The following is a 23,578-nucleotide window of genomic DNA, read 5'->3' as shown; positions in this document are numbered from 1 at the left end:
TAATCTAAAATGCTTGTAAGCTGAGGACTAGTGTTGCAAGCCCCCGATGATGTTATCCAATTCCACAGGCTCCTCCTAACTCTTTAAGAAAACAGTCCATTCCTGATGAATGAAATGACTTGGGACTGCCACCTGGAACTGAACTGGTGAACTGAACTGCACTTAAACAGAGTATGCACTAGTGGACTATGTCAGTAGTGGACTATGTTATCTGTACATACAGTAGAGTGGAGCCCTAAACCCTCTCCCTGTCCTGTCCTGGTATTACGGGCCTAAAGGAGAAATGTCATGTGACTGGCTGGCCTACATGGGGCAGCTCTGTGACTATTTCCATCTACATTCTAAGACTGTTATTAATATCAGAACATCACAAGGAGAAAGAGTGCTGAGAGAAAGAGGGAGCCAGAGAGAAAGAGAGAGAGTGCTGAGAGAAAGAGAGAGCCAGAGAGAAAGAGAGAGAGTGCTGAGAGAAAGAGAGAGAGTGCTGAGAGAAAGAGAGAGCCAGAGAGAAAGACCGAGAGTGCTGAGAGGAAGAGGGAGCCAGAGAGAAAGAGAGAGAGTGCTGAGAGAAAGAGAGAGCCAGAGAGAAAGAGAGAGAGTGCTGAGAGAAAGAGAGAGCCAGAGAGAAAGAGAGAGAGTGCTGAGAGGAAGAGGGAGCCAGAGAGAAAGAGAGAGAGTGCTGAGAGGAAGAGGGAGCGAGAGAGAAAGAGAGAGAGTGCTGAGAGGAAGAGAGAGCGAGAAAGAGATAGTGCTGAGAGGAAGAGGGAGCGAGAGAGAAAGAGAGTGCTGAGAGAAAGAGAGAGCCAGAGAGAAAGAGAGAGAGTGCTGAGAGGAAGAGGGAGCCAGAGAGAAAGAGAGAGAGTGCTGAGAGAAAGAGAGCCCAGAGAAAGAGAGAGAGTGCTGAGAGAAAGAGGGAGCGAGAGAGAAAGAGAGAGAGTGCTGAGAGAAAGAGGGAGCGAGAGAGAAAGAGAGAGAGTGCTGAGAGAAAGAGAGAGCCAGAGAGAAAGAGAGAGAGTGCTGAGAGGAAGAGGGAGCCAGAGAGAAAGAGAGAGTGCTGAGAGAAAGAGGGAGCCAGAGAGAAAGAGAGAGAGTGCTGAGAGAAAGAGAGAGCCAGAGAGAAAGAGAGAGAGTGCTGAGAGGAAGAGGGAGCCAGAGAGAAAGAGAGAGAGTGCTGAGAGAAAGAGGGAGCGAAAGAGAAAGAGAGAGAGTGCTGAGAGAAAGAGAGAGCCAGAGAGAAAGAGAGAGTGCTGAGAGAAAGAGGGAGCGAGAGAGAAAGAAAGAGAGAGAGTGCTGAGAGAAAGACAGAGCCAGAGAGAAAGAGAGAGCGAGAGAGAAAGAGAGAGTGCTGAGAGAGAGAGCGAGAGAAAGAGAGAGAGTGCTGAGAGAAAGAGAGAGCCAGAGAGAAAGAGAGAGTGCTGAGAGAAAGAGGGAGCGAGAGAGAAAGAAAGAGAGAGAGTGCTGAGAGAAAGAGAGAGCGAGAGAGAAAGAGAGAGTGCTGAGAGAAAGAGGGAGCCAGAGAGAAAGAGAGAGCGAGAGAGAAAGAGAGTGCTGAGAGAAAGAGGGAGCCAGAGAGAAAGAGAGAGCGAGAGAGAAAGAGAGAGTGCTGAGAGAAAGAGGGAGCCAGAGAGAAAGAGAGAGCGAGAGAGAAAGAGAGTGCTGAGAGAAAGAGGGAGCCAGAGAGAAAGAGCTGAGCGGGCAACTTTCTCTGACTTAGAGGGTGGCTTAGAGACTGAATGAACACACACACAGACTCTCTCTCTCTCTATGAGTTGTGGTAGAGAGGCAGAAAACAGGTAGAGTGAAGGGTTGCCAGGAATAAAACTGAGCTGTATCAAACTTCACAAAACACAACTAAATGAATTCAAACATTAAGAAAAAGGCAGTGAACATATGAACAGTGCATATCAGAGGAAAGGAGGGGAGGGGAGAGAGAAGCAGACGAGGAGGAAGAGGAGGGAAGATGCAGATGGGTACTCACAGCGAGGCAGAGACAGTCCAGGAAGCTCTTATACACAGAGTACAACTCTGTCTTCCCCATAACTCAGAACAGAGAGAGGGAATTAAGGAGTTAAGGGAAAAGAGGGAGAGGAAGATACAGTGTAGGGAAAGAAGACAGCGAAGGAAGGAAGGATAAAGTCCACAAACAGTGAAACAGGAAAAGGAAAGACGACTGAAGAGAGGAGACAGAAACTAATGACAGAGCAAAAAGCAGTGCAGAGGAAGACAGAACTAATATAAGAGTGAGAAAGATAGAACAGACAAAGTCAACAGAGGGAAGAGAAAACAGCAAAAACAAAAGGACAGTGGCAGAGAAGAGACAAAAGTAAGAGAGTGAAGTACGAATTAAACAAGATGAGAGAGAAAGACAGATTAGATGAACCGATGAAGATGGAACAGAGAAGCAAAGAGACAGACAGACAGATAAGGAGAAAGTAGATGGGGAAGGAGAGATATGAGAAGGATACAGGAGACAGAGAGGGAGACAGACGGTTGAGACAGACAGACAGAGGAGAAAGTAGATAGGGAAGGAGAGATATGAGAAGGATACAGGAGACAGAGAGGGAGACAGACGGTTGAGACAGACAGACAGAGGAGAAAGTAGATAGGGAAGGAGAGATATGAGAAGGATACAGGAGATTGAGAGAGGGAGAAAGACGATTGAGACAGACAGACAGAGGAGAAAGTAGATAGAGAAGGAGAGATATGAGAAGGATACAGGAGATTGAGAGAGGGAGAAAGACGATTGAGACAGACAGACAGAGGAGAAAGTAGATAGAGAAGGAGAGATATGAGAAGGATACAGGAGACAGACGGTTGAGACAGACAGACAGAGGAGAAAGTAGATAGGGAAGGAGAGATATGAGAAGGATACAGGAGATTGAGAGGGAGAAAGACGATTGAGACAGACAGACAGAGGAGAAAGTAGATAGAGAAGGAGAGATATGAGGATACAGGAGATTGAGAGAGGGAGAAAGACGATTGAGACAGACAGAGGAGAAAGTAGATAGGGAAGGAGAGATATGAGAAGGATACAGGAGATTGAGAGAGGGAGAAAGACGGTTGAGACAGACAGACAGAGGAGAAAGTAGATAGAGAAGGAGAGATATGAGAAGGATACAGGAGACAGAGAGGGAGAAAGACGATTGAGACAGACAGAGGAGAAAGTAGATAGGGAAGGAGAGATATAAGAAGGATACAGGAGACAGACAGAGGAGAAAGTAGATAGAGAAGGAGAGATATGAGAAGGATACAGGAGACTGAGAGAGGGAGAAAGACGGTTGAGACAGACAGACAGAGGAGAAAGTAGATAGGGAAGGAGAGATATGAGAAGGATACAGGAGATTGAGAGAGGGAGAAAGACGATTGAGACAGACACTAATAATAACCTTTGGTCACACCCCCCAGGGAAAGTCCTGAGACCAGAATCAAGATGTGGAGTGTGTGTGTGTGTATGAGGGGCATATTTAGTTTCCCTCGCTGACACTCCTGTCACCTCCTTAACCCCGGCATAGTGCTTTTCTACACCTGTCCTCTGTGTATGCTGTTGAAGAAAAACCTCTTCCAAGGATCAGGCAGAGCTCATTTTCAAGTTAAGATTTTATTCAAGCAATTGCAAGGAAGTTAACTCTCCGGATATACCAGGGAAGAACTTAAACATGTACACATTACTCAGTCATTTATATTCTTCACCTATACAAAGAACTGCTTTCAACGTGGCACCGTCATAGGATGCTACCTTTCCAACAAGTCAGTTTGTCAAATTTCTGCCCTGCTAGAGCCGCCCTGGTCAACAGTAAGTGCTGTTATTGTGAAATGGAAACGTCTAGGAGCAACAACAGCTCAGCCACAAAGTGGCAGGCCACACAAGCTCACAGAACGGGACTGCCGAGTGCTGAAGGGTGTAGCGCGTAAAAAGTGTCTGCCCTCAGTTTCAACACTCCCTACTGACTTCCAAACTGCCATGTAGTGCAACTTCTGAAACTTTTATAGGAATAATGTTACCAAGCAGGACTAGACACATCTCTAAGCTTTACACCAAACCAAGTGGGTGGGCTGCTGTTGGGCTGACACAAACTCAGGATTGTACCTTTAAAGTTTGCCGTCTGTGTTTGGTGATACTGACCAGCCTGTATGTCGGTTAGTAGATGGATAGGTGTAACAGATCAATATGGGAGCAGTATAGCTTTAATATGCTAAATGGGCTGCTTGTGTTATCATTAAGCAGAGAAAGAATGAAGTGGATGTGATTTACCACTTAAACATTCACTTTAGCATCGTAATTGAGCAATTTCTGATGGAAATTGTCAGTTAAACTGATCTGGACAGTTATTTAATTCTGTCTGTAGTTACATACAATAAATATATTACCACTCTAACCCCCAATGCTGACCCTTTGCCTTCCACCCAAACTACTGAGCTGAATAACATTCATCTATATCAAAGTAAATACAGTCAAACGTCAACAGAACAGAAGACGTTAAGTCATTTTATTCTAGCGTCATAACAGATTGGACTTTTTATTACAGCTTTTGTGGTGTCCATCTCACATAGGAAAGAGCAGGAAGTCACTGAAGGAGCTGTGTTTATTTGAATCATCATAGATCCTTTAGCCTGATGGGAGACGCATGTAGACCAAGTCCCCCTCCTCCAGTTCTAGAGTCCCAGAATTGGAGAGATACTGTCACCTTCCGTGACTATTGTACTGTCCATTCCACATTACACCCTGGTCATTCCTGAACAAACCAAAGTCCATGTACTCCTCTCACTGGAGCACTGAAGACCCCTGCATCAGAGGAATAACAGATCAACATGGTCAGTCTCTCAAAGCCTGGACCAGACACTGGAGTACTGAAACCACCTGCATCAGAGGAATAACAGATCAACATGGTCAGTCTCTCAAAGCCTGGACCAGACACTGGAGCACTGAAACAACCTGCATCAGAGGAATAACAGATCAACATGGTCAGTCTCTCAAAGCCTGGACCAGACACTGGAGCACTGAAACCACCTGCATCAGAGGAATAACAGATCAACACTATCAGTCTCTCAAAGCCACCAGACACTGGAGCACTGAAGACACCTGCATCAGAGGAATAACAGATCAACACTATCAGTCTCTCAAAGCCACCAGACACTGGAGCACTGAAGAGCCCTGCATCAGAGGAATAACAGATCAACATGGTCAGTCTCTCAAAGCCACCAGACACTGGAGCACTGAAGAGCCCTGCATCAGAGGAATAACAGATCAACATGGTCAGTCTCTCAAAGCCTGGACCAGACACTGGAGCACTGAAACCACCTGCATCAGAGGAATAACAGATCAACATGGTCAGTCTCTCAAAGCCTGGACCAGACACTGGAGCACTGAAACCACCTGCATCAGAGGAATAACAGATCAACACTATCAAGTCTCTCAAAGCCACCAGACACTGGAGCAGCCTGTTAGTGATGTTGGACTCTGTCTGTATCTGGTCCCATTGGACATGTGTTTATACATGTAGATTGGTGTGTAAACAAGCAGTTGGCTACCTGTAGCCGCTTGGGCTGAAATTACTAATATAGGAACAATTTTGGGAACCTGTTCCTTGTCTGATTTGGACCAAATACATAACATCCTCTTTACATACTGTCTTTTTTCATCTCTACATTACCTGCATTCTCTGTCTTCAGCTCCTCTACCTGGCTCTCACTCTGGCCTGCAATCCTACAGTATCATACAAAGAAACTGTTGCATTCAACACACCACTACTCTGCTGATTACAGTAATCACATTAGATACAGCTGTCTTACTACCTGTGTTCGCTCTCTCCAGTTCCTCCACCTTGTTCTTGTAGAACTGCAGTTCAGTCTTAGTGATACTCAGCTCCACTCTCTGTTCCACCACCATGTTCCTCAGCTCCACTCTCTGTTCCACCACCATGTTCCTCAGCTCCTCTCTCTGTTCCACCACCATGTTCCTCAGCTCCTCTCTCTTCCACCACCATGTTCCTCAGCTCCACTCTCTGTTCCACCACCATGCTCCTCAGCTCCACTCTCTGTTCCACCACCATGTTCCTCAGCTCCACTCTCTGTTCCACCACCATGTTCCTCAGCTCCACTCTCTGTTCCACCACCATGTTCCTCAGCTCCTCTCTCTTCCACCACCATGTTCCTCAGCTCCACTCTCTGTTCCACCACCATGCTCCTCAGCTCCACCCTCTGGTCCACCACCATGTTCCTCAGCTCCACTCTCTGTTCCACCACCATGTTCCTCAGCTCCACTCTCTGTTCCATGTTCCTCAGCTCCACTCTCTGTTCCACCACCATGGTCCTCAGCTCCACTCTCTGTTCCATGTTCCTCAGCTCCACTCTCTGTTCCACCACCATGCTCCTCAGCTCCACTCTCTGTTCCACCACCATGCTCCTCAGCTCCACTCTCTGGTCCACCACCATGTTCCTCAGCTCCACTCTCTGGTCCACCACCATGTTCCTCAGCTCCACTCTCTGTTCCACCACCATGTTCCTCAGCTCCTCTCTCTGTTCCACCATGTTCCTCAGCTCCTCTCTCTGTTCCACCATGTTCCTCAGCTCCACTCTGTTCCACCACCATGTTCCTCAGCTCCACTCTCTGTTTCACCACCATGTTCCTCAGCTCCGCTCTCTGTTCCACCATGTTCCTCAGCTCCTCTCTCTGTTCCACCACCATGTTCCTCAGCTCCACTCTCTGTTCCACCACCATGTTCCTCAGCTCCACTCTCTGTTCCACCACTATGTTCCTCGGCTCCACTCTCTGTTCCACCACCAGGTTCCTCAGCTCCACTCTGTTCCACCACTATGTTCCTCAGCTCCTCTCTCAGCTCCACCACCATGTTCCTCGGCTCCACTCTCTGTTCCACCATGTTCCTCAGCTCCACTCTCTGTTCCACCACCAGGTTCCTCAGCTCCACCACCATGTTCCTCGGCTCCACTCTCTGTTCCACCACCATGTTCCTCGGCTCCTCTCTCTGTTCCACCATGTTCCTCAGCTCCCCTCTCTGTTCCACCATGTTCCTCAGCTCCTCTCTCTGTTCCACCATGTTCCTCAGCTCCACCACCATGTTCCTCAGCTCCTCTCTCTGTTCCACCACCATGTTCCTCAGCTCCAGTCTGTTCCACCACCATGTTCCTCAGCTCCACTCTCTGGTCCACCATCATGTTCCTCAGCTCCACTCTGTTCCACCACCATGTCTCTCAGCACCTTCAGTTCAGTGCAGATGTCAGGCTAGGTGGTCAACTGTTCAGCATCAGTCTTTCATCCTTCACTGTGACCCTGTTCAGTGATATCCTTCTCTCTGTCCCCTCTACTCTCTCCATGAGCCATGTCCCAGACAGACAGTGCAGCAACACCAGCAGAGCTACAACACCCCTCATTCTGAAACAATGTCTCTTCAGATCTAATGTAGTCTACTGGGCTCAGTCCTCTTCTTTATTCACACAGGTGTTGTTGAACCAATACATGGACATTTAACAGGTGTCCTCGTGTAATATTTTGAGAACATAGCCAAGGAATGTGTGATAGAACAAGTAAAGATGATTTCTTGGCAGTTGATTCAGATTGTGGGTTGTTAAAGACCATGGGAGATTCACACCTGCTAGTCAGTTAAACCACCCATTTTCTCTCTATTGCATGATCTGTCAAACCAGTCTTTAAATAAAACTCTTATACACAGAGATAATGCTCATTTATTCCACAAAAGCATTAGAACAGTTGAGCCAATTGCATTTTATAAAAGTCCAACAAGCATATTTATATGATCTGTACTCAAGGAAGAGAGAGATTTGATTAAGATTTGGACCAAGAAAGAAAATGGAGATGGGGGAAATATATTTTTTGACAAAGAAATAACTTAGAATGCATTGAAATCTCTTCTACCTCAGTGCTTTTCTACACTAGTAAAACCAGGAGTGGACACATTCCAAATCAACCAAAAACAGGCCACTATTACCCTTCATTTGTGTCTGTTCCTCAGCTGTCTCTCCTATACAGAGTTCAGAGTACACTTGAATCTGTGTGGAAGTCTGGGGCATCTTGCTGCTTGTCACCATGTATCCAGTCTGTCAGTATCCTGGTTGTCACTGGTTGGCTGGTTGAGTCTGTTCTCTTTGTATCAGCCAGCCGGTCTGTTTAGTCCATTTTACACACACACACTGCTTTACTGCTGAGCGCATGACAAAACTGTTTTAACGAAATCTAAGTCATCACAAAATAAATGATATCAAGTGGAGGAGCAGGTAGGAGTGATGGTTCAGGGGAAGGGGGGGACTCGGGCTCAGTTTGGGGTGTAAAATCTTCATTTTGGGACCCTCCAAAAGGCCCTAGGTGTCAGGGGAGGGTATGAGGTTTAATACTCCTGTGTTATGGGGCCATCCAGAAGGGCATGGGCTGCTGTGACTGTGCCTGCTGTGTTTTGGCACGTTGGGGAGGCGGAGGGGGGCAGCGGTACCCCAGAGTCCAGCCCGGGGATGACGTGGGGGTCGAGTGGGTTGCCCCAGCGACGTTACCATGGTTACCTGCCCCCAAGGTTTTGGGGGTGGAGTGGTCCTCCTCTTCGTCCGAGGAGTCACCAGCGTACGCCACGAGCCCCGTCTTCATCCTCTTCACTGAGGGATCTGAGAGAGATGAGAGAGAGGGAAAAACAGTGGGAGAAAGAGGGAGGAATGAGGGAGAAAGGAGAGGGGTGCAGGAGAGAGAAAGAAGACATACACACAAAGAGAAAGAACACAACCAAAGACCAGCACAAAGGTTTCAAAAACAACAGTTGGAAGTCAATTGTTTTACCAACAGATGGGGAGAGAAAGTTAATAGATTGCATTGTGTTTGGCAGGAGGGGTGAGTTAGGTAGAGGGGCATGGGTCAGCAGCAGCAGTCATTGGTCGGTGGGGAGCGGCAGCGTTAGGGCCGTCCAATCACAATGCAGGACAGCGCCACAGGAGAAGAGCCCCACCCCCATCCGGCATCCCACCCAGAGAGACATGGAAGAGAAGAAAAACACAGAAAGAACACAAAAAAAAGAGAGAATCTTGTTAGTGAGGGAGTCAAACACGGGCACAGACACTCCTGTCTGATGACGTCATCAGAAAGGGACGGGCAGCGAGGGGACAGCACCAGTTAGACAGAGAGGGGGACTCCCAATCTGAAATCCATCCCTAGACACCTCCTAGATGTCACAAGATGAGATGCCAGGTGTAAGCAGTATGGTAATAGATCAGCCTTACTCTTCTCAGGCCAATTGTAATTGTCTACATATTGCTTACACCTATAAAATACTCTCAGAACTACACAGTGCCTAGGGCTAGGGGTTGACTTAGGATCAACGACAGAGTTACCTGAGGCAGTGGGGGATCGAGCGTTGCCCAGTTCTTGATTCTGAACTGACTGACTGGCTTTCAAAGCAGAACTTATCGAGGAACACTATGCCGGTCTGATGTAATCTGCTAGAACCTGTTCTATCACGTGTGAGAACAGCATGTCTGCATGCAAAATGCTATTTGACTCTGACTACTGACAGCCAAGAGTCCGGGGGGGTGGGCAGCGTGCTTTATGGCTGAGGCCATGGATGGGGTGGGGCCCTTACCCAGGGGGCCTTGCAGCAGCCTCCTCTCCTCCATTTTGGGTGTCATGCCTCCGTTCATTGGAATGGGTGGTGGAGGCATCAGCTGCCTACTGCTGGAGAGAAAGAGAGGGAGGGAGGGAGGGGGGAAGGAGAGAGACAGAGAGGGAAGGAGTCAGTGTTGCACAACATCAATCACAAGCCTGCACACACGGTGTGTCCAGCATCTGGGATGAAGGACACTGTTATAAAGGAGAGCGACTCGTCGCCCCCATCTCGTACCTGTCCCTCTCCCTCGGCGGCCCGGAGGAACTCGGTGGCGGGGGTCCTGAAGCCTCTGGGCCGGGGCTGCCCACAGGGAAGCCTGCACCTAAATTAGTCATATGAATGGGTCCATGCTATGAGCAGAAAAACACACAGGCGCATTAGCACACATCCTCCCCTAAATTACTATTATTAATAGTAGGCCTACAAGCATGTAGTTATCTAAACTATTGAATGGAACTGAACTGCAAAGTTATTATTCCAAAACGTTTTCCTTTTCACTACACCTTATTTAAGCAGCTGAGAATAAAACTATTATTTTAAGTTTATACATGCTCCGATTGCACATAATCCAAAAATAGGAATGGACTGTATTAAAGTAACATATCATTAAATCAAGAGGACACATTTAAATTAGGCCTGTGAAGAAACTAGTATTGCGATATATTTTCCAGGGCAAAAATTAAAACAGGAAGCAGACCAAACTGTTTGGTCCTTTAAAAACCTGCTGTATGTAAAACATGATGTGCTATAGCCTGGAAAATAAATCTAATGACTCTGGGGGACAACATAACGATGGTTGTTTCGAACATTAGGGCCGTTTTCCTAAAGAAGTTCATCCGTTTCATGTTTTGTTTCCTTGCCATGATACTGATATCTTACCTGCACTAATTTCAATATATTGAAGTACATTTGATGATTATCCAACAATACCTTTCCAGAATCTCCATAATCTGAAAGTTATATAAATCCAATAATACATGGACTCAGATAATAACAGCTATGGTTACAATGCTTTTCAATGAACGTCATAAGATCTACTAGGGAAAAAACAAGTTGACACTGAACAGACACTTAGACCCATTCAACAAGCAAACCTTTTCTATAGAATGCAGACAGGGACTCACAGAATTACAGACAAGAGACAGTGAGAATCATAATGAATTGAGTCTAACAGAAAGAGGAACAGATATCAGATACATGGACAGAAGATAAGAAAAGACAGGAAGACAACAGAAGCAGAAGGGACAGACTGGATGAATACAGTACATAAGGTGGAAGAATAAAAGAATGGGAAATCACCTGGTATCCCAGCAGACCGCTGTCACTCTCGTCTGGCACCTCCTCCGTGAAGCGTCTTTTCTGCGGCGGATTGGCTAAGACTACAGGAGGCGGAGCTTTGGGCGGAACCGGAGCAGTGGGTGGGAAAGGAGAAGGTGGGAGAGTCTGGGGACAAAAAAAGAAGGAAAAAAAACAACTTGGATGTAATGCATGTTTAATACATCATATATACACAGCCTATCAAGAAAATGTTTTTCAACTAGTTTCATAACACGGATGTAATAGTCTCAATGTACTGTATTATAGGTCCAGACAAGTCTAAATCTGATTGACCAGCCTTACCTGTGGTAAAGTGACAGGTGCAGGGGGAGGGCGTACCGGTTGGGAGGGGGAGACCGGCAGGCAGCCCAGGGGGAATGGGAGGGGGACAGCATAGGGGGAGGAATGGGCTGAGGGGGAGGTACAGGGAGGGGGTAGCTGGGCTGGTATCTCGATGGGGGGTAGTAAGGAGGCTGGGGGGGCATCCCGTTGGCCATGGGGGGCTGCATAAAGCCTGGAGGAGGAGAGGAAGAGGAACACATCAGTACGTTGACACATTGTAGAGGCTGTAAAAGAGAAAGACAGCCAGAGTCTGTACCGGGAGTAGGCATCATGACACTCATCTGGTTGAGGAAGACAGAATACTCTGCATGAACCTGGAGAGAAGAGAGAACAGTCACAGATCCACATGGCAAACAGCCCAGCTACATAATACAACGCACTTCACATGGGACAGCTTGAAACAGGGTTTAAGTGACAGTAGAGCAGTGTACAGAGAACAGAGTGCCAGTCAGTAAACCATTAGACACTCACAGTCTGCAGCAGGTTGTCACACAGGGTCTTCGCTGCAGCAAGGCCCTCTGGTTTGGGATGACTGGGGAAGAGAGAGGAGTTCATGTGTGCCTGGTGTCTAAGCTCTGTGTCTCTGAGCTAATACAAATCAACATGGACTTTGCTCCCCCATTAATACTGCTATTTACCTGATGTAGATGTACATGAGTTCAAGGCCCTCTCTGAGTTGATACAGATGAACGAGTCTAGTCCATGAGACTTACCTGATGTAGATGTACATGAGTTCAAGGCCCTCTCTGAGTTGATACAGATGAACGAGTCTAGTCCATGAGACTTACCTGATGTAGATGTACATCGGTTCGAAGGCCTCTCGACCAGAGGCGGGCTCCAGACAGCCTGATCCCTTCCCCCTGAGGAAGACCTTGGCCCCAGTCTCACCCTGGATGTGCTGCAGGTAGGAGCTGCCTGGCCCTTCCACCCTCTCCTTCACTGAGAAGCCCTGGATGGCATGCTCCAGACCCACAAACAACTTTTCCTGCACATAGTGCATCTGAAAGGATATGGATGTGAGTCTTAAAGATTCATCAATGACATTGACACACACTGAGCGACAATCACACACACAAACTCTGTTTTCTTATTAGTGTCGGCCATCAGCTAATCAGCCGGTTACAGACTCATTTTCAGCCACCTACTTTTTCCACTTCATATTATCTAGGCTACTTTCCATTTAAACGTTTCAATCCCTAGTCCGCCGTGTGGATAGAGTGAACGATATGCATCTTCTAGCGATCTATTGATAGGATAGGTGCCCATCAGTCACAAAGCGAGCGATGACAGGGAAACGCAATGTGCTGTCTGTCCCGCCTCCTGGTACAATTTGTGTGCACTGTGGTTGGTTGCAGTCTAATTTCTTTACACAGAGGAAGGAGAGAGCATGATGCTAGTGAATTTGCACACCCCACGTTGCGTACGTACGAGGTAACACCCCACGTAGAGGATGGACGAGGTAACACCCCACGTCGCGTACGTACGAGGTAAGGCCCCACGTAGAGGATGGACGAGGTAACGCCCCACGTAGAGGATGGACGCGGTAACGCCCCACGTAGAGGATGGACGCGGTAACGCCCCACGTAGAGGATGGACGCGGTAACGCCCCACGTAGAGGATGGACGCGGTAACGCCCCACGTAGAGGATGGACGCGGTAACGCCCCACGTAGAGGATGGACGAGGTAACGCCCCACGTAGAGGATGGACGAGGTAACGCCCCACGTAGAGGATGGACGAGGTAACGCCCACGTAGAGGATGGACGAGGTAACGCCCCACGTAGAGGATGGACGAGGTAACGCCCACGTAGAGGATGGACGAGGTAACGCCCACGTAGAGGATGGACGAGGTAACGCCCACCGTAGAGGATGGACGAGGTAACGCCCCACGTAGAGGATGGACGAGGTAACGCCCCACGTAGAGGATGGACGAGGTAACGCCCCACGTAGAGGATGGACGAGGTAACGCCCCACGTAGAGGATGGACGAGGTAACGCCCCACGTAGAGGATGGACGAGGTAACGCCCCACGTAGAGGATGGACGAGGTAACGCCCCACGTAGAGGATGGACGAGGTAACGCCCCACGTAGAGGATGGACGAGGTAACGCCCCACGTAGAGGATGGACGAGGTAACGCCCCACGTAGAGGATGGACGAGGTAACGCCCCACGTAGAGGATGGACGAGGTAACGCCCCACGTAGAGGATGGACGAGAAAATAGTCCTGATCATATAAGCCTAGGCCATACCCCCAAACAACTAATTCATTCATTTTCAGTCAATTAAAATTGCCCTCGCTGGCTACTTTTTCTATTTGGCTGGCTACTCTATGTACTTGTGGAAAACACTGCTTACCCCAGACTGGAAGTGTGGTCTGTGATGGTGGTTGATGGGGGGCAGTGAGGGGGGCTGGGGTTTGTGTTGCTGGTAGACTGGGACTGTGGCTCCGGTTCCGCTGTAGGAGGTGGCCGCCTTCACCACTCCGTTAGTGATGATCTCCTTGATGCGGTTCACAGCTCCTGGAGAGAGAGATCGGATCGTCACAACATAGAAAGTCAGGAAAGAAGGACCCTGTTGATCATAAATGGTGATAATCTTAATCAAATTAGGTGAGGTAGAGATGTACTGACTGTCGACAAGCTCCCTGGTCTGGCCCTGGACATGAAGATAGAGGGGTCGGTCCCTGACGACAGAGAGAGAAGCAGTCGGTCAGTAGCCTAAGACTTGGTTGTATGATGCAATCAGACAACATATCTACTTGTCTGTATAGAGAAAAGTAAATACCAGTAACCTCTTTGGTAGAGCAGTGTGGTAATAATAAAGAAGGTGTGAAGCAGGACTCACCCTTGTGGAGCCTTGTACTTCTCCACTGCTGCCATGTATCGCCCCCTGGTGGACACAGCAGCACCGCTCACTTTGCTGATCTTCACACAATAGGATGAAGAAGAAGCTGGTCATTTACTGTCCTCAAGTGAGACATTTTCAGTCCCATACTGGTTTACATGACACTGATTCAGTCTGTACATGTGTGTATCACACAGAGAAAGAGCTGGGTAAACATACTGGTTTACATGACACTGATTCAGTCTGTTCATGTGTGTATCACACAGAGAAAGAGCTGGGTAAACATACTGATTTACATGACACTGATTCAGTCTGTTCATGTGTGTATCACACAGAGAAAGAGCTGGGTAAACATAGCAGTAAGTTTGACTGTTGACCAGATTGTCAATCAATGGGTCTAAAGATCACAATGATGTCATGGACTCTGACCTCGTCCTGTGTCTGTCCGCGGGTCAGCAGGTTCCGGCAGGGGAGAGGAACGTCGTTGATCTCCACCTCCGCCACCACCAGGTCATCCTTCGCTTTCATAGGAGGCTGGGGCTTCCCTGCACCCACAACCTGGTGATGACAAAGATTCATTTTTATGTGTCGCATGCTAACATTTACAACAATACCTCTAAAAAAAGAGAGAGATTAAGAGTGAGGGGATTATAGAATTTGGAGGCGAGAGAGGGACAGACAACGAAGACAGAGAGAAGCCAGATTACAGGTGGGAGACTGAAGGCGTTTCTAATGTTTTCAGTGTAAGAGGTTTCCTGACCATTACCTTGTCTGGGGGTCCAGATGGTCCAGAGGGTCCTATCTGGGAGGGCTTGAGCTTGCCCTTGGCTACCAGCATGGCGTTGATCTTAGCTGCCACAGCAGCTGCAGCGTCCAGAGCCCCTGTAGGAGCCGCCTCCGCCTCCCACATCTGGTCTGAACCAGGACCTGGGCCCGGCTGGTCCCATTTACTACGGCGCCTGAGGAACAAAGAGGGGAGCGGGTGGGGGAACAGAGAGAGGGGGAGGGGTGGAGGGAGAAAAAGAGGGCAATGGTAAGTGGAAGGGATGGGAGAAGCAGAGGGAGAATGGAGGGCAGTGCAAAAGCAGCAATCACAAGGCCTCTATCCAACCGTTTCTGTAAAAAGCTGGAGGGATCGGTGCTGGAGAAGCGTAGGCCTAACAACTCTGACAGAGCTATGGATGCAAAAACGGACCATCTATGATATAAAAATTATAGTTGTAACCATTTGTGGCAAAAAACAGTGTTTGTTTACATATACTTTTTGTTTTACTCCCATGTGGTAAAAAAAAGAGGTATATTTTGGTTTCTGATGTTGTATGTCAGTTGAGCTAAACTTTTTGGGTGACCGACCAATTTCACATGTTAGTTATATGCGTCCTGAGTGGCGCAGCGGTCTAAGGACCTGGAGTCCAACAGGACAGCACAAAAAAATGGTCCAGCATCGTCAGGGTTAGAGAAGGGTTTGGCCGCGGGGGCCAGGCACCTGCAGGCTGACTTCAGTCGTTAGTTGAACAGTGTTTCCGCCAACACATTGGTGTGGCTGGCTTCCGGGTTAAGCGAGCGCAGTTTGGTGGGTCATGTTTCGGAGGATGCATGACTTGACCTTCACCTCTCCCGAGTCTGTTGCGATGAGACAAGATCGTAAAACGTAATAATATGAAATTGGGGAGAAAACAGGGGAAAACATTTTTTTTTTTTTATGTATGCTAGTTATAGATTTGTCAAATCTAAGAAGCAGTAGATTTTCTATGCTTTCCGTTATTAAGTTGTTTTGTACCCCAGCTTCAAACAGCTGAAAATACAACATTTTTGGTTATGGAAAATATATTTGACATGGGATTAGATGGTACAATGATTCTCTACACTGTACCTGCTTGTTTTGTCAAACTGAAAGTAGGTGAACTAAATTACAATCAGGAAATCATGAAGTAAAAAAAAAAATGGATGTAACAACTGCAGGTTGCCCCTTAAATGACCACATCAATTACAGGGTTCAGAGGTCGTAGGCTAACAAGTTAGTTTAGTCATTGCCATCTAACGTTACAATTAATGTTAACTTTGTGGATTGAATTAATGTTGTTGACTTGCTAACGTTGGCTAGCTAGTTATCCAACAGTTTTGTTCAAGTCGCTGTGCTTAACGTTAGTTAACTAGCAACCATACGTAGTTAGCTAATGTAACTTACCAAAACAACATTTATCGAGCTAACTAATCGATAGCTAGGTAACCAACTCACATCGATTTTCAAAAAAATAGACGTAACACCCAACGGCGCTTTTAGCTAGCTATATAACCATCAATTTTCTAAACTGGGCAGCGACAGCTAGCTAGCTACAACGTTGGCTACTAAGCATACCCCACGTAGTTAGCTACAAGCACTCCGCCATTACAAATGAACTAGCTAGCTTTGTGCTGCTCAGTCAGTGTTGAGCAAGTCTGTGGTCAAATGCACCGTGATAACGCAACGTTCTTTCAACTCACCCGCCGTTTTGCGTTCCACTAAATGACATTAATCTTCTATTTGGTTGAATTTCTCTTTGCGTAAAAACACTAACGTTAATACTGACTCCGCCAGACTTTCAATATTGTCCAGACAGCGGAGTACTGCAAGAGCTTTCACTCTATGCGATATCGTTCCCACTTCCTGTTTTTTGGGGAAATTACCGGTGCTGTGTTGAATTTTGCTTCCCGCACACAGATTATTTTCTTCAATCATGTGCGACGCTAGGGGACGTAGTGAGCGGGACGCAGCGTCTCACCGGATGATGCAGTCCTGTGGCTGCCTGCTATCATCGTTTTCCTGCCACCCCAGGTGAGTGTTGCGGATATGAACCAGATTCATCTCGGTTCAGGTTTCCCAAATGAAACCCCACAGCTTGGTCTACGTCTACAGACATCTTACAAGCAGGATGCTGAGGTGATGATTGCCAGAGCCAGGTAAACTATGGTTGTTAGCCAGGTAAACTATGGTTGTTAGCCAGGTAAACAAACTATGGTTGTTAGGCCAGGTAAATTATGGTTGTTGTCAGCACGTGGTGTTGTCTCTGTGTTTAAAAACAATAACATTGGCCCCATTGCAGTTTATTGCATGTGTAAAATGTATTGTTGTCAACTTTTTTTTCAATATGTGTGGTTCTTTGTGGACCGTTTAATTAGCCCAACTGTTTATTGACATTTTTCAGTAAACTGATTTTCCCCTCCAACTACATGTTGTTTCTTAAAAACCCGTTTGCCTAGCTACTGTTGCTAACCATGATTTATTTATTTACCATGAATCACTGAATAGCTCAGGAATGTCTCTCCTTCCTGTACTTTGTAAGTAGACTATCAGCCAAGTTTAACCTTTTTTAATCACCTTGGCAATTAGATCATGGATCTGCAGGCTAAAATTAAATACCCAGTGCCACATAGGCTTAGCCTATTTTTACTGCTTATGTCTGAGTTTGGGTTATCAGGTCCTATGCCTTATTATGCATAATGTCTTGTCTATTCTGTTCTAGTGTTGAGTACACTGGTGGTCTATCCATCATCAGGTGAGTATCATTTTAAAACTACACACTCTTCATTTTTAGACCATGAATTATATTCAAGTTTACAGATCAAGTTACTTAATGTAGACTTTAGGTGTGACAGACTGGGCAATATCTTGAAATAAACACCTTGGGTGCTTTGCCAAAACAGCCCAGAATGTGTTGAAATTCTACACACAGAGTTCACAGAGGTTCTACTGATGCCGACTCTGACCGTGGAGCCTTCAGGACGACAGGTGTACTCTGAGGACACAGTCACCTTGGCATGTCAGTTACCTGGCCACTCTGGGCTGGGCTGGCAGTTCTACTGGCACAAAGACAGGTGTGACCTCCGGCTCCCTCTTTATGTTGCTTCTCTGATGGTGTATATTGGAGGTCGGGAGGTGTGATAGATTTCAGTTCAATCTAATAGAATGTGGGTGTTAGGCTACTTGTTGTATCCATCACTCCCTGAGTGATGATCGTAAAACATGGCACTGGATAACTGTGTACAGGAACTGGAATGTACTAACAAGTGGAACAAACTAATGCTAAAACACTATATTAGGCAGGACACTGGCCCTGTGGAGCAGATGTGGGGCAGTGGTGGAGGTGGGGCGGTCTACCAAATGTGGCGTGCCTCTGTCACACACACAGGCCAGTACTGGTGCAGAGCAGGGAGAGGACAGCCAGTCTTCTACACCCAATACAGCCAGGCAGTCTCTGTTAATGTCATTGGTGAGTGAGGAGACTAGCACATGAGTAATGGGTGTCTTGCATGTGGTGTCATGCTCTTTTTCATAGATTACTTGACAAGCCCCACTCATTACTCTAGCTCTTGTCAGTGACAATTGGAATATATTTCACTTCTCTACTTCTTTGTAATCTATATATTTCTCAACTTCCTCCTATCAATCTGTGTAATCAATATCCTCTCCAGAGCTCTTCACATCAGTGACTTTGTCAGCATTTCCTTCGACCGTGGTCAAAGAGGGCGGGGCTTTCAACCTCACCTGTGAGGCCCAGTTTAGCAACTGCAAGCTGAGCCAACATCATGGTAACCACAGTCTACATAGTCACCCTGATCCTGACCGTAACTGGACCACAGTGGTTGTAACATTCTCCTTCCTGAGGGACGGCTGGCCAGTGGCCAGGGACTCTGTCAGTGGGATGTACAGCGTAGCGAGGGCTTCTAGGTGTCACATGGGGACCTACAGCTGTGTGGCCAGAGCAGGCAGGGCCAGGAGGAGCAGTCAGGAGATCAGCATCACACTAGACAGTGAGTTCATACTATATCACCTGAACGTTTAGTTTGCCAATTGCTATAGGTTTTCATTCCTCATTGTTGGTCTGAAATCATGTTCATTATTGTGGTGCCAAAACTGCCACTCTTTACCGTTCACTTTGTATCCTGATCTCTCTCATGCTGCCTTCATCCAGACCTGTCTCTGATACTGGTCGCCTGCTTTGGCACCTTCCTGATCCTCTCCGTGGCTCCATTGGCATTTTTTGTGAGACTATACGCGATGAGATGTAAGTGGCAGCATAGTGGATCTTAGTCTGACTCTTGAGTCTCTGGGACTGACTCAGTTCAACACCTATCTCTTCTCTTTGTGTGACCATGTAGTATGGCAGCTCAGAGGCAGAGGACAAGGAGAATTGCAGTGCAATGAGTGCAGTACAATACAGGGACCAAAATGGAGGACAGGTGAGACGTGCTGTGAGAACTCATGTAGTTCACATGGCTGTATTAGTGCACAGGTGTAGGATCTTAATTTGATCACCCTGTTGCATGTTTTTTACTCAAAAGATTAAAACAGATGTTTTATTGTAATCTTGCAGATGTATCTGGACCCAGCTGACTTGAGACACTTTCTATAATTTATTACAAAATTGGAGTGTAGAATAATAAACATATAATTATTTGGAGAATTTTGACCAAAGAATGTTTTTGTTTTATTTTCATCACACCCAAATAATACATTGATTCAAAACTGCAACATGCCTGTATTGTCAAATAGAGCCAACTCTTTTCTCATAACAGGTTCCATATTTTGTAAAGAAATAACTGCCCACCACCAGTTGATTAAAAGTGAGTGTCAGTGAATCTCAACAGTGTAAGGCAAACTATAATATGTTTGCCCTTATGTTCCATTTATTGGTGAATTGTTAGACCTAAAGGATTGTATGATGAATGAGCCAAGATCTGAGAATTGCATTCTGTCTCCATATAAACTCACAAAAAAAGAAACGTCCCTTTTTCAGGACCCTGTCTTTCAAAGATAATTCGTAAAATCCAAATAACTTCACAGATCTTCATTGTAAAGGGTTTAAACACTGTTTCCCATGCTTGTTCAATGAACCATAAACAATTAATGAACATGCACCTGTGGAACGGTTGTTAAGACGCTAACAGCTTACAGACGGTAGGCAATTAAGGTCACAGTTATGAAAACTTAGGACACTAAAGAGGCCTTTCTACTGACTCTGAAAAACACCAAAAGAAAGATAGTTAGATAGAAAGACAGACAGCTGATTGTCCTCACAGTGGCAGACCACGTGTAACAACACCTGCAAGGGATCGGTACATTCAAACTTCACACCTGTGGGACAGGTACAGGATGGCAACAACAACTGCCCAAGTTACACTAGGAACGCACAATCCCTCCATCAGTGCTCAGACTGTCCGCAATAGGCTGAGAGAGGCTGGACTGAAGGATTGTAGTAGGCCTGTTGTACGGCAGGTCCTCACCAGACAACGTCTCCTATGGGCACAAGCCCACCGTCGCTGGACCAGACAGGACTGGCAAAAGTGCTCTTCACTGATGAGTCACAGTTTTGTCTCACCAGGAGTGATGTTCGGATCCGTGTTTATCGTCGAAGGAATGAGCATTACACCGAGGCCTGTACTCTGGAGTGGGATCGATTTGGAAGTGGAGTGTCCGTCATGGTCTGGGGCGGTGTGTCGCAGAATCATCGGACTGAGCTTGTTGTCATTGCAGGCCATCTCAACGCTGTGCTTTACAGGGAAAACATCCTCCTCACTCATGAGGTACCCTTCCTGCAGGCTCATCCTGACGTGACCCTCCAGCATGACAATGCCACCAGCCATACTGCTCGTTCTGTGCGTGATTTCCTGCAAGACAGGAATGTCAGTGTTCTGCAATGGCCAGCAAAGAGCCCGGATCTCAATCCCAATCCCATTGAGCACGTCTGGGTCCTGTTGGATCGGAGGGTGAGGGCTAGGGCCATTTTCCCCAGAAATGTCCGGGAACTTGCAGGTGCCTTGGTGGAAGAGTGGGGTAACATCTCACAGCAAGAACTGACAAAACTGGTGCAGTCCATGAGGAGGAGATGCACTGCAGTACTTAATGTAGCTGGTGGCCACACCAGATACTGACTGTTACTTTTGATTTTGACATCCCCTTTGTTCAGGGGCACATTATTCAATTTCTGTTAGACACATGTCTGTGGTACTTGTTCAGTTTATGTCTCAGTTGTTGAATCTTGTTATGTTCATACAAATATTTACACGTTAAGTTTGCTGAAAATAAACACAGTTGACAGTGAGAGGACATTTCTTTTTTTGCTGAGTTTATTTTGAAGTGTAAGTTCGGGAATGGGGCTCAGATGAGAGTGTCAATAGGTCAGAGGAGCTTTGATGCCCAACTTGACAAGGGAGGACTGTTTATGGGCAGAGACATGGAAAGAGGGAGAGACGGAGGGATACTCTGCTTTGACATAAAAAATGTATCCACTTGTCCTTCGATATTACAATGACAGAAGACGTTAGCGCAAACAACAAACATTCCATCTTTAAGGCTCCCCTGGAGGATGGTTGGCCACCCTTCATAGCGTATAAAATATTGCAGCATTAAGCCTATAATTACAACCAAATACTTTACATTTCTTTATAAAATAATTTACTCACTCAATGAATCAGGGATCAAATGGATTTATTTGGCTAATTCAAAGAAAGGTAACTAACTAAGGCGTGTTTATCTATAACCTTGTAAGGCTAAAATATTCTTGTTTCCATGGAGATCTATTGACAGCATTGGAGATATTTGTCAACTAGGCTATTCCAAGAATATATTTTACAGTTGTCAGAATGACATAGCCAATGTTGAACAGAGGGGAATTCCAGCTTTCCACACAGATTTATTTTTCAGCTCCCAATATTCAGCGCTGTAGAGACGGTTGGTCTCTACAGGAGTATGTGGCATTGGTTTATTAAAGATGGAAGCTGCAGTAGGGGGAAACTGCTCCAATGGCCGCCCTTCCACCGTTCGTATAATCTTTGTTGATGAGCTGAGGAGCGTCACACGGCATGTTAAAATTCTTTGACGGATTCCAGCTTTAAGGCACCAGTTCATCAACTGCTTGTCGGTCATTTGCAGTTTGAGTACCGGTGACATTAATACATGATAATGTTAAATAGATAACTGCCGAGATAACTAGCCAGGCTTCACGATATGTAGTTAGTTGTTATGTAGTTATCTAATTAGTCTGTTGTCTATCATTATTTTATAGGCTAGGCCTACCTGCTGCAATGTCTCTCTCTCTCTCTCTCTCTACTCTGGCCGACTCACACTGGCACACATGCAGGTGATGCGCAACAGCTGCACACCATGAATTTTCCAGGATTTTCATGACTGTACACACCCTGTTTGCTGACCAAAATGTGCATTAACTGTGTAAATAACTCACTAATTAGCACTGAATATCAACACTTGCACACACTGCTACACACAGCTCTTTGCTTTGATCTCAAAAGCTCACAACCCGGGATGATTGAAAGACTGCTCCTACCTGTCATTTCAATACAATCCTACTGCAGTCTGCAGAAATGGGGAGAACAGCAATACATCGCATTCAGGGGGGACAATGATCCAACTCTGATCCAATTGTCATTGTTTGATATTGCAATGTTTTTGTGTGATTGTTTTACTTGTCCATTCGGACAACTCAAATCTATATTCTTCTTGTTCAACTTTTTAAAATTATTTTTTTCTACAAGCCCTGGGAGAAGGATGGAGAGACATGCCATATTTACAGTCTTTACTAGTAAGAGCCCATGTGCGAACTGCAGAGCCTATGTAGGTTTATGTAACCTCCAGCCTTCAAGGCACGCAAGCCTGGGTCTCGCCTGATGTTGGCGGCTGACACAGAAGTGTGAAGACAGGGGACGTGGCTGAGAGGAGGGTTCCTCATGGTGGGGGTGCCATACGGTGAACAAAGAGACTGTCTGTTCCCTGGTTTGAGTGTTTGCTGTCAAACCAGCAATTACGAGTAGGGGAGTTTTGAACAGGTTTTCGATTGCATTCGCTAAAATAAACCCTACCCTAATACTTTGATAAATGTTGTTACCACATTAAATGATGTAGTAAGTAACCATGTGTCAGTTGTGACTGGTTGTGATGCTTCAGGGAGTCAATAAATTCAGTTTATTTGCTCACACAGCTTGGCCTACAGGGCATGAGTAACTACACTGACATGAGTAACTCACACAGCTTGGCCTACAGGGCATGAGTAACTACACTGACATGAGTAACTCACACAGCTTGGCCTACAGGGCATGAGTAACTCACACAGCTTGGCCTACAGGGCATGAGTAACTCACACAGCTTGGCCTACAGGGCATGAGTAACTCACACAGCTTGGCCTACAGGGCATGAGTAACTACACTGACATGAGTAACTCACACAGCTTGGCCTACAGGGCATGAGTAACTCACACAGCTTGGCCTACAGGGCATGAGTAACTCACACAGCTTGGCCTACAGGGCATGAGTAACTACACTGACATGAGTAACTCACACAGCTTGGCCTACAGGGCATGAGTAACTACACTGACATGAGTAACTCACACAGCTTGGCCTACAGGGCATGAGTAACTCACACAGCTTGGCCTACAGGGCATGAGTAACTCACACAGTTTGGCCTACAG

General features: G+C 46.5%; 3 protein-coding genes across 4 annotated transcripts in view; 1 reads left to right on the top strand and 2 right to left on the bottom strand.

The window, feature by feature from the left end:
* Positions 1 to 3,367, bottom strand: part of LOC115125607 (dual specificity protein kinase CLK2-like) — a 45,493-nt gene extending 42,126 nt beyond the window's left edge. The window contains exon 1 of the mRNA XM_065007119.1: positions 1,979 to 3,367. The gene's annotated coding sequence lies outside the window, so the exon portion shown is untranslated. The remainder of the gene's footprint in view (positions 1 to 1,978) is intronic.
* A 4,311-nt stretch (positions 3,368 to 7,678) lies between these two features.
* On the bottom strand, positions 7,679 to 16,685 carry LOC115125606 (KH homology domain-containing protein 4-like). Its single transcript, XM_065007111.1, is given in 17 exon segments — positions 7,679 to 8,628; positions 9,594 to 9,685; positions 9,852 to 9,967; positions 10,917 to 11,060; positions 11,238 to 11,266; positions 11,269 to 11,289; positions 11,292 to 11,329; positions 11,331 to 11,448; positions 11,533 to 11,590; positions 11,748 to 11,808; positions 12,065 to 12,276; positions 13,629 to 13,792; positions 13,904 to 13,956; positions 14,118 to 14,197; positions 14,547 to 14,675; positions 14,884 to 15,076; positions 16,602 to 16,685. Coding segments are annotated over 17 exon segments (1,791 nt in total). The 5' UTR covers positions 16,631 to 16,685; the 3' UTR covers positions 7,679 to 8,374.
* A 149-nt stretch (positions 16,686 to 16,834) lies between these two features.
* LOC115125605 (Fc receptor-like A) lies at positions 16,835 to 21,195 on the top strand. Of its 2 annotated transcripts, none has more exons than XM_029655123.2 (8): positions 16,835 to 16,932; positions 17,621 to 17,653; positions 17,802 to 17,972; positions 18,198 to 18,367; positions 18,570 to 18,908; positions 19,070 to 19,162; positions 19,257 to 19,337; positions 19,472 to 21,195. In XM_029655123.2, exons 1-8 carry the CDS (start codon positions 16,835 to 16,837, stop codon positions 19,489 to 19,491), a joined length of 1,005 nt encoding a protein of 334 aa, XP_029510983.1. In that variant the 3' UTR covers positions 19,492 to 21,195. The 2 variants fall into 2 exon arrangements, with proteins under 2 accessions (XP_029510983.1, XP_029510982.1); XM_029655122.2 differs by having other exon boundaries at positions 16,899 to 17,057.
* Positions 21,196 to 23,578: the final 2,383 nt, after the last annotated feature.

Source organism: Oncorhynchus nerka, linkage group LG3, assembly GCF_034236695.1.
Source record: "Oncorhynchus nerka isolate Pitt River linkage group LG3, Oner_Uvic_2.0, whole genome shotgun sequence".
NCBI classification, from domain to species: domain Eukaryota; kingdom Metazoa; phylum Chordata; class Actinopteri; order Salmoniformes; family Salmonidae; genus Oncorhynchus; species Oncorhynchus nerka.
The sequence above is the reverse complement of the archived record's forward strand: the minus strand, read 5'-3'. Positions and strand labels throughout refer to the sequence as shown.

Excerpts from the sequence above, each read along its gene's own strand:
- LOC115125605 (XM_029655122.2), top strand. The coding sequence starts at position 16,948 with ATGAACCAGATTCATCTCGGTTCAGGTTTCCCAAATGAAACCCCACAG. Across the intron at positions 18,368-18,569 it reads AGTCTCTGTTAATGTCATTG|AGCTCTTCACATCAGTGACT; the intron begins GTGAGTGAGGAG and ends TATCCTCTCCAG. Across the intron at positions 18,909-19,069 it reads GATCAGCATCACACTAGACA|ACCTGTCTCTGATACTGGTC; the intron begins GTGAGTTCATAC and ends GCCTTCATCCAG.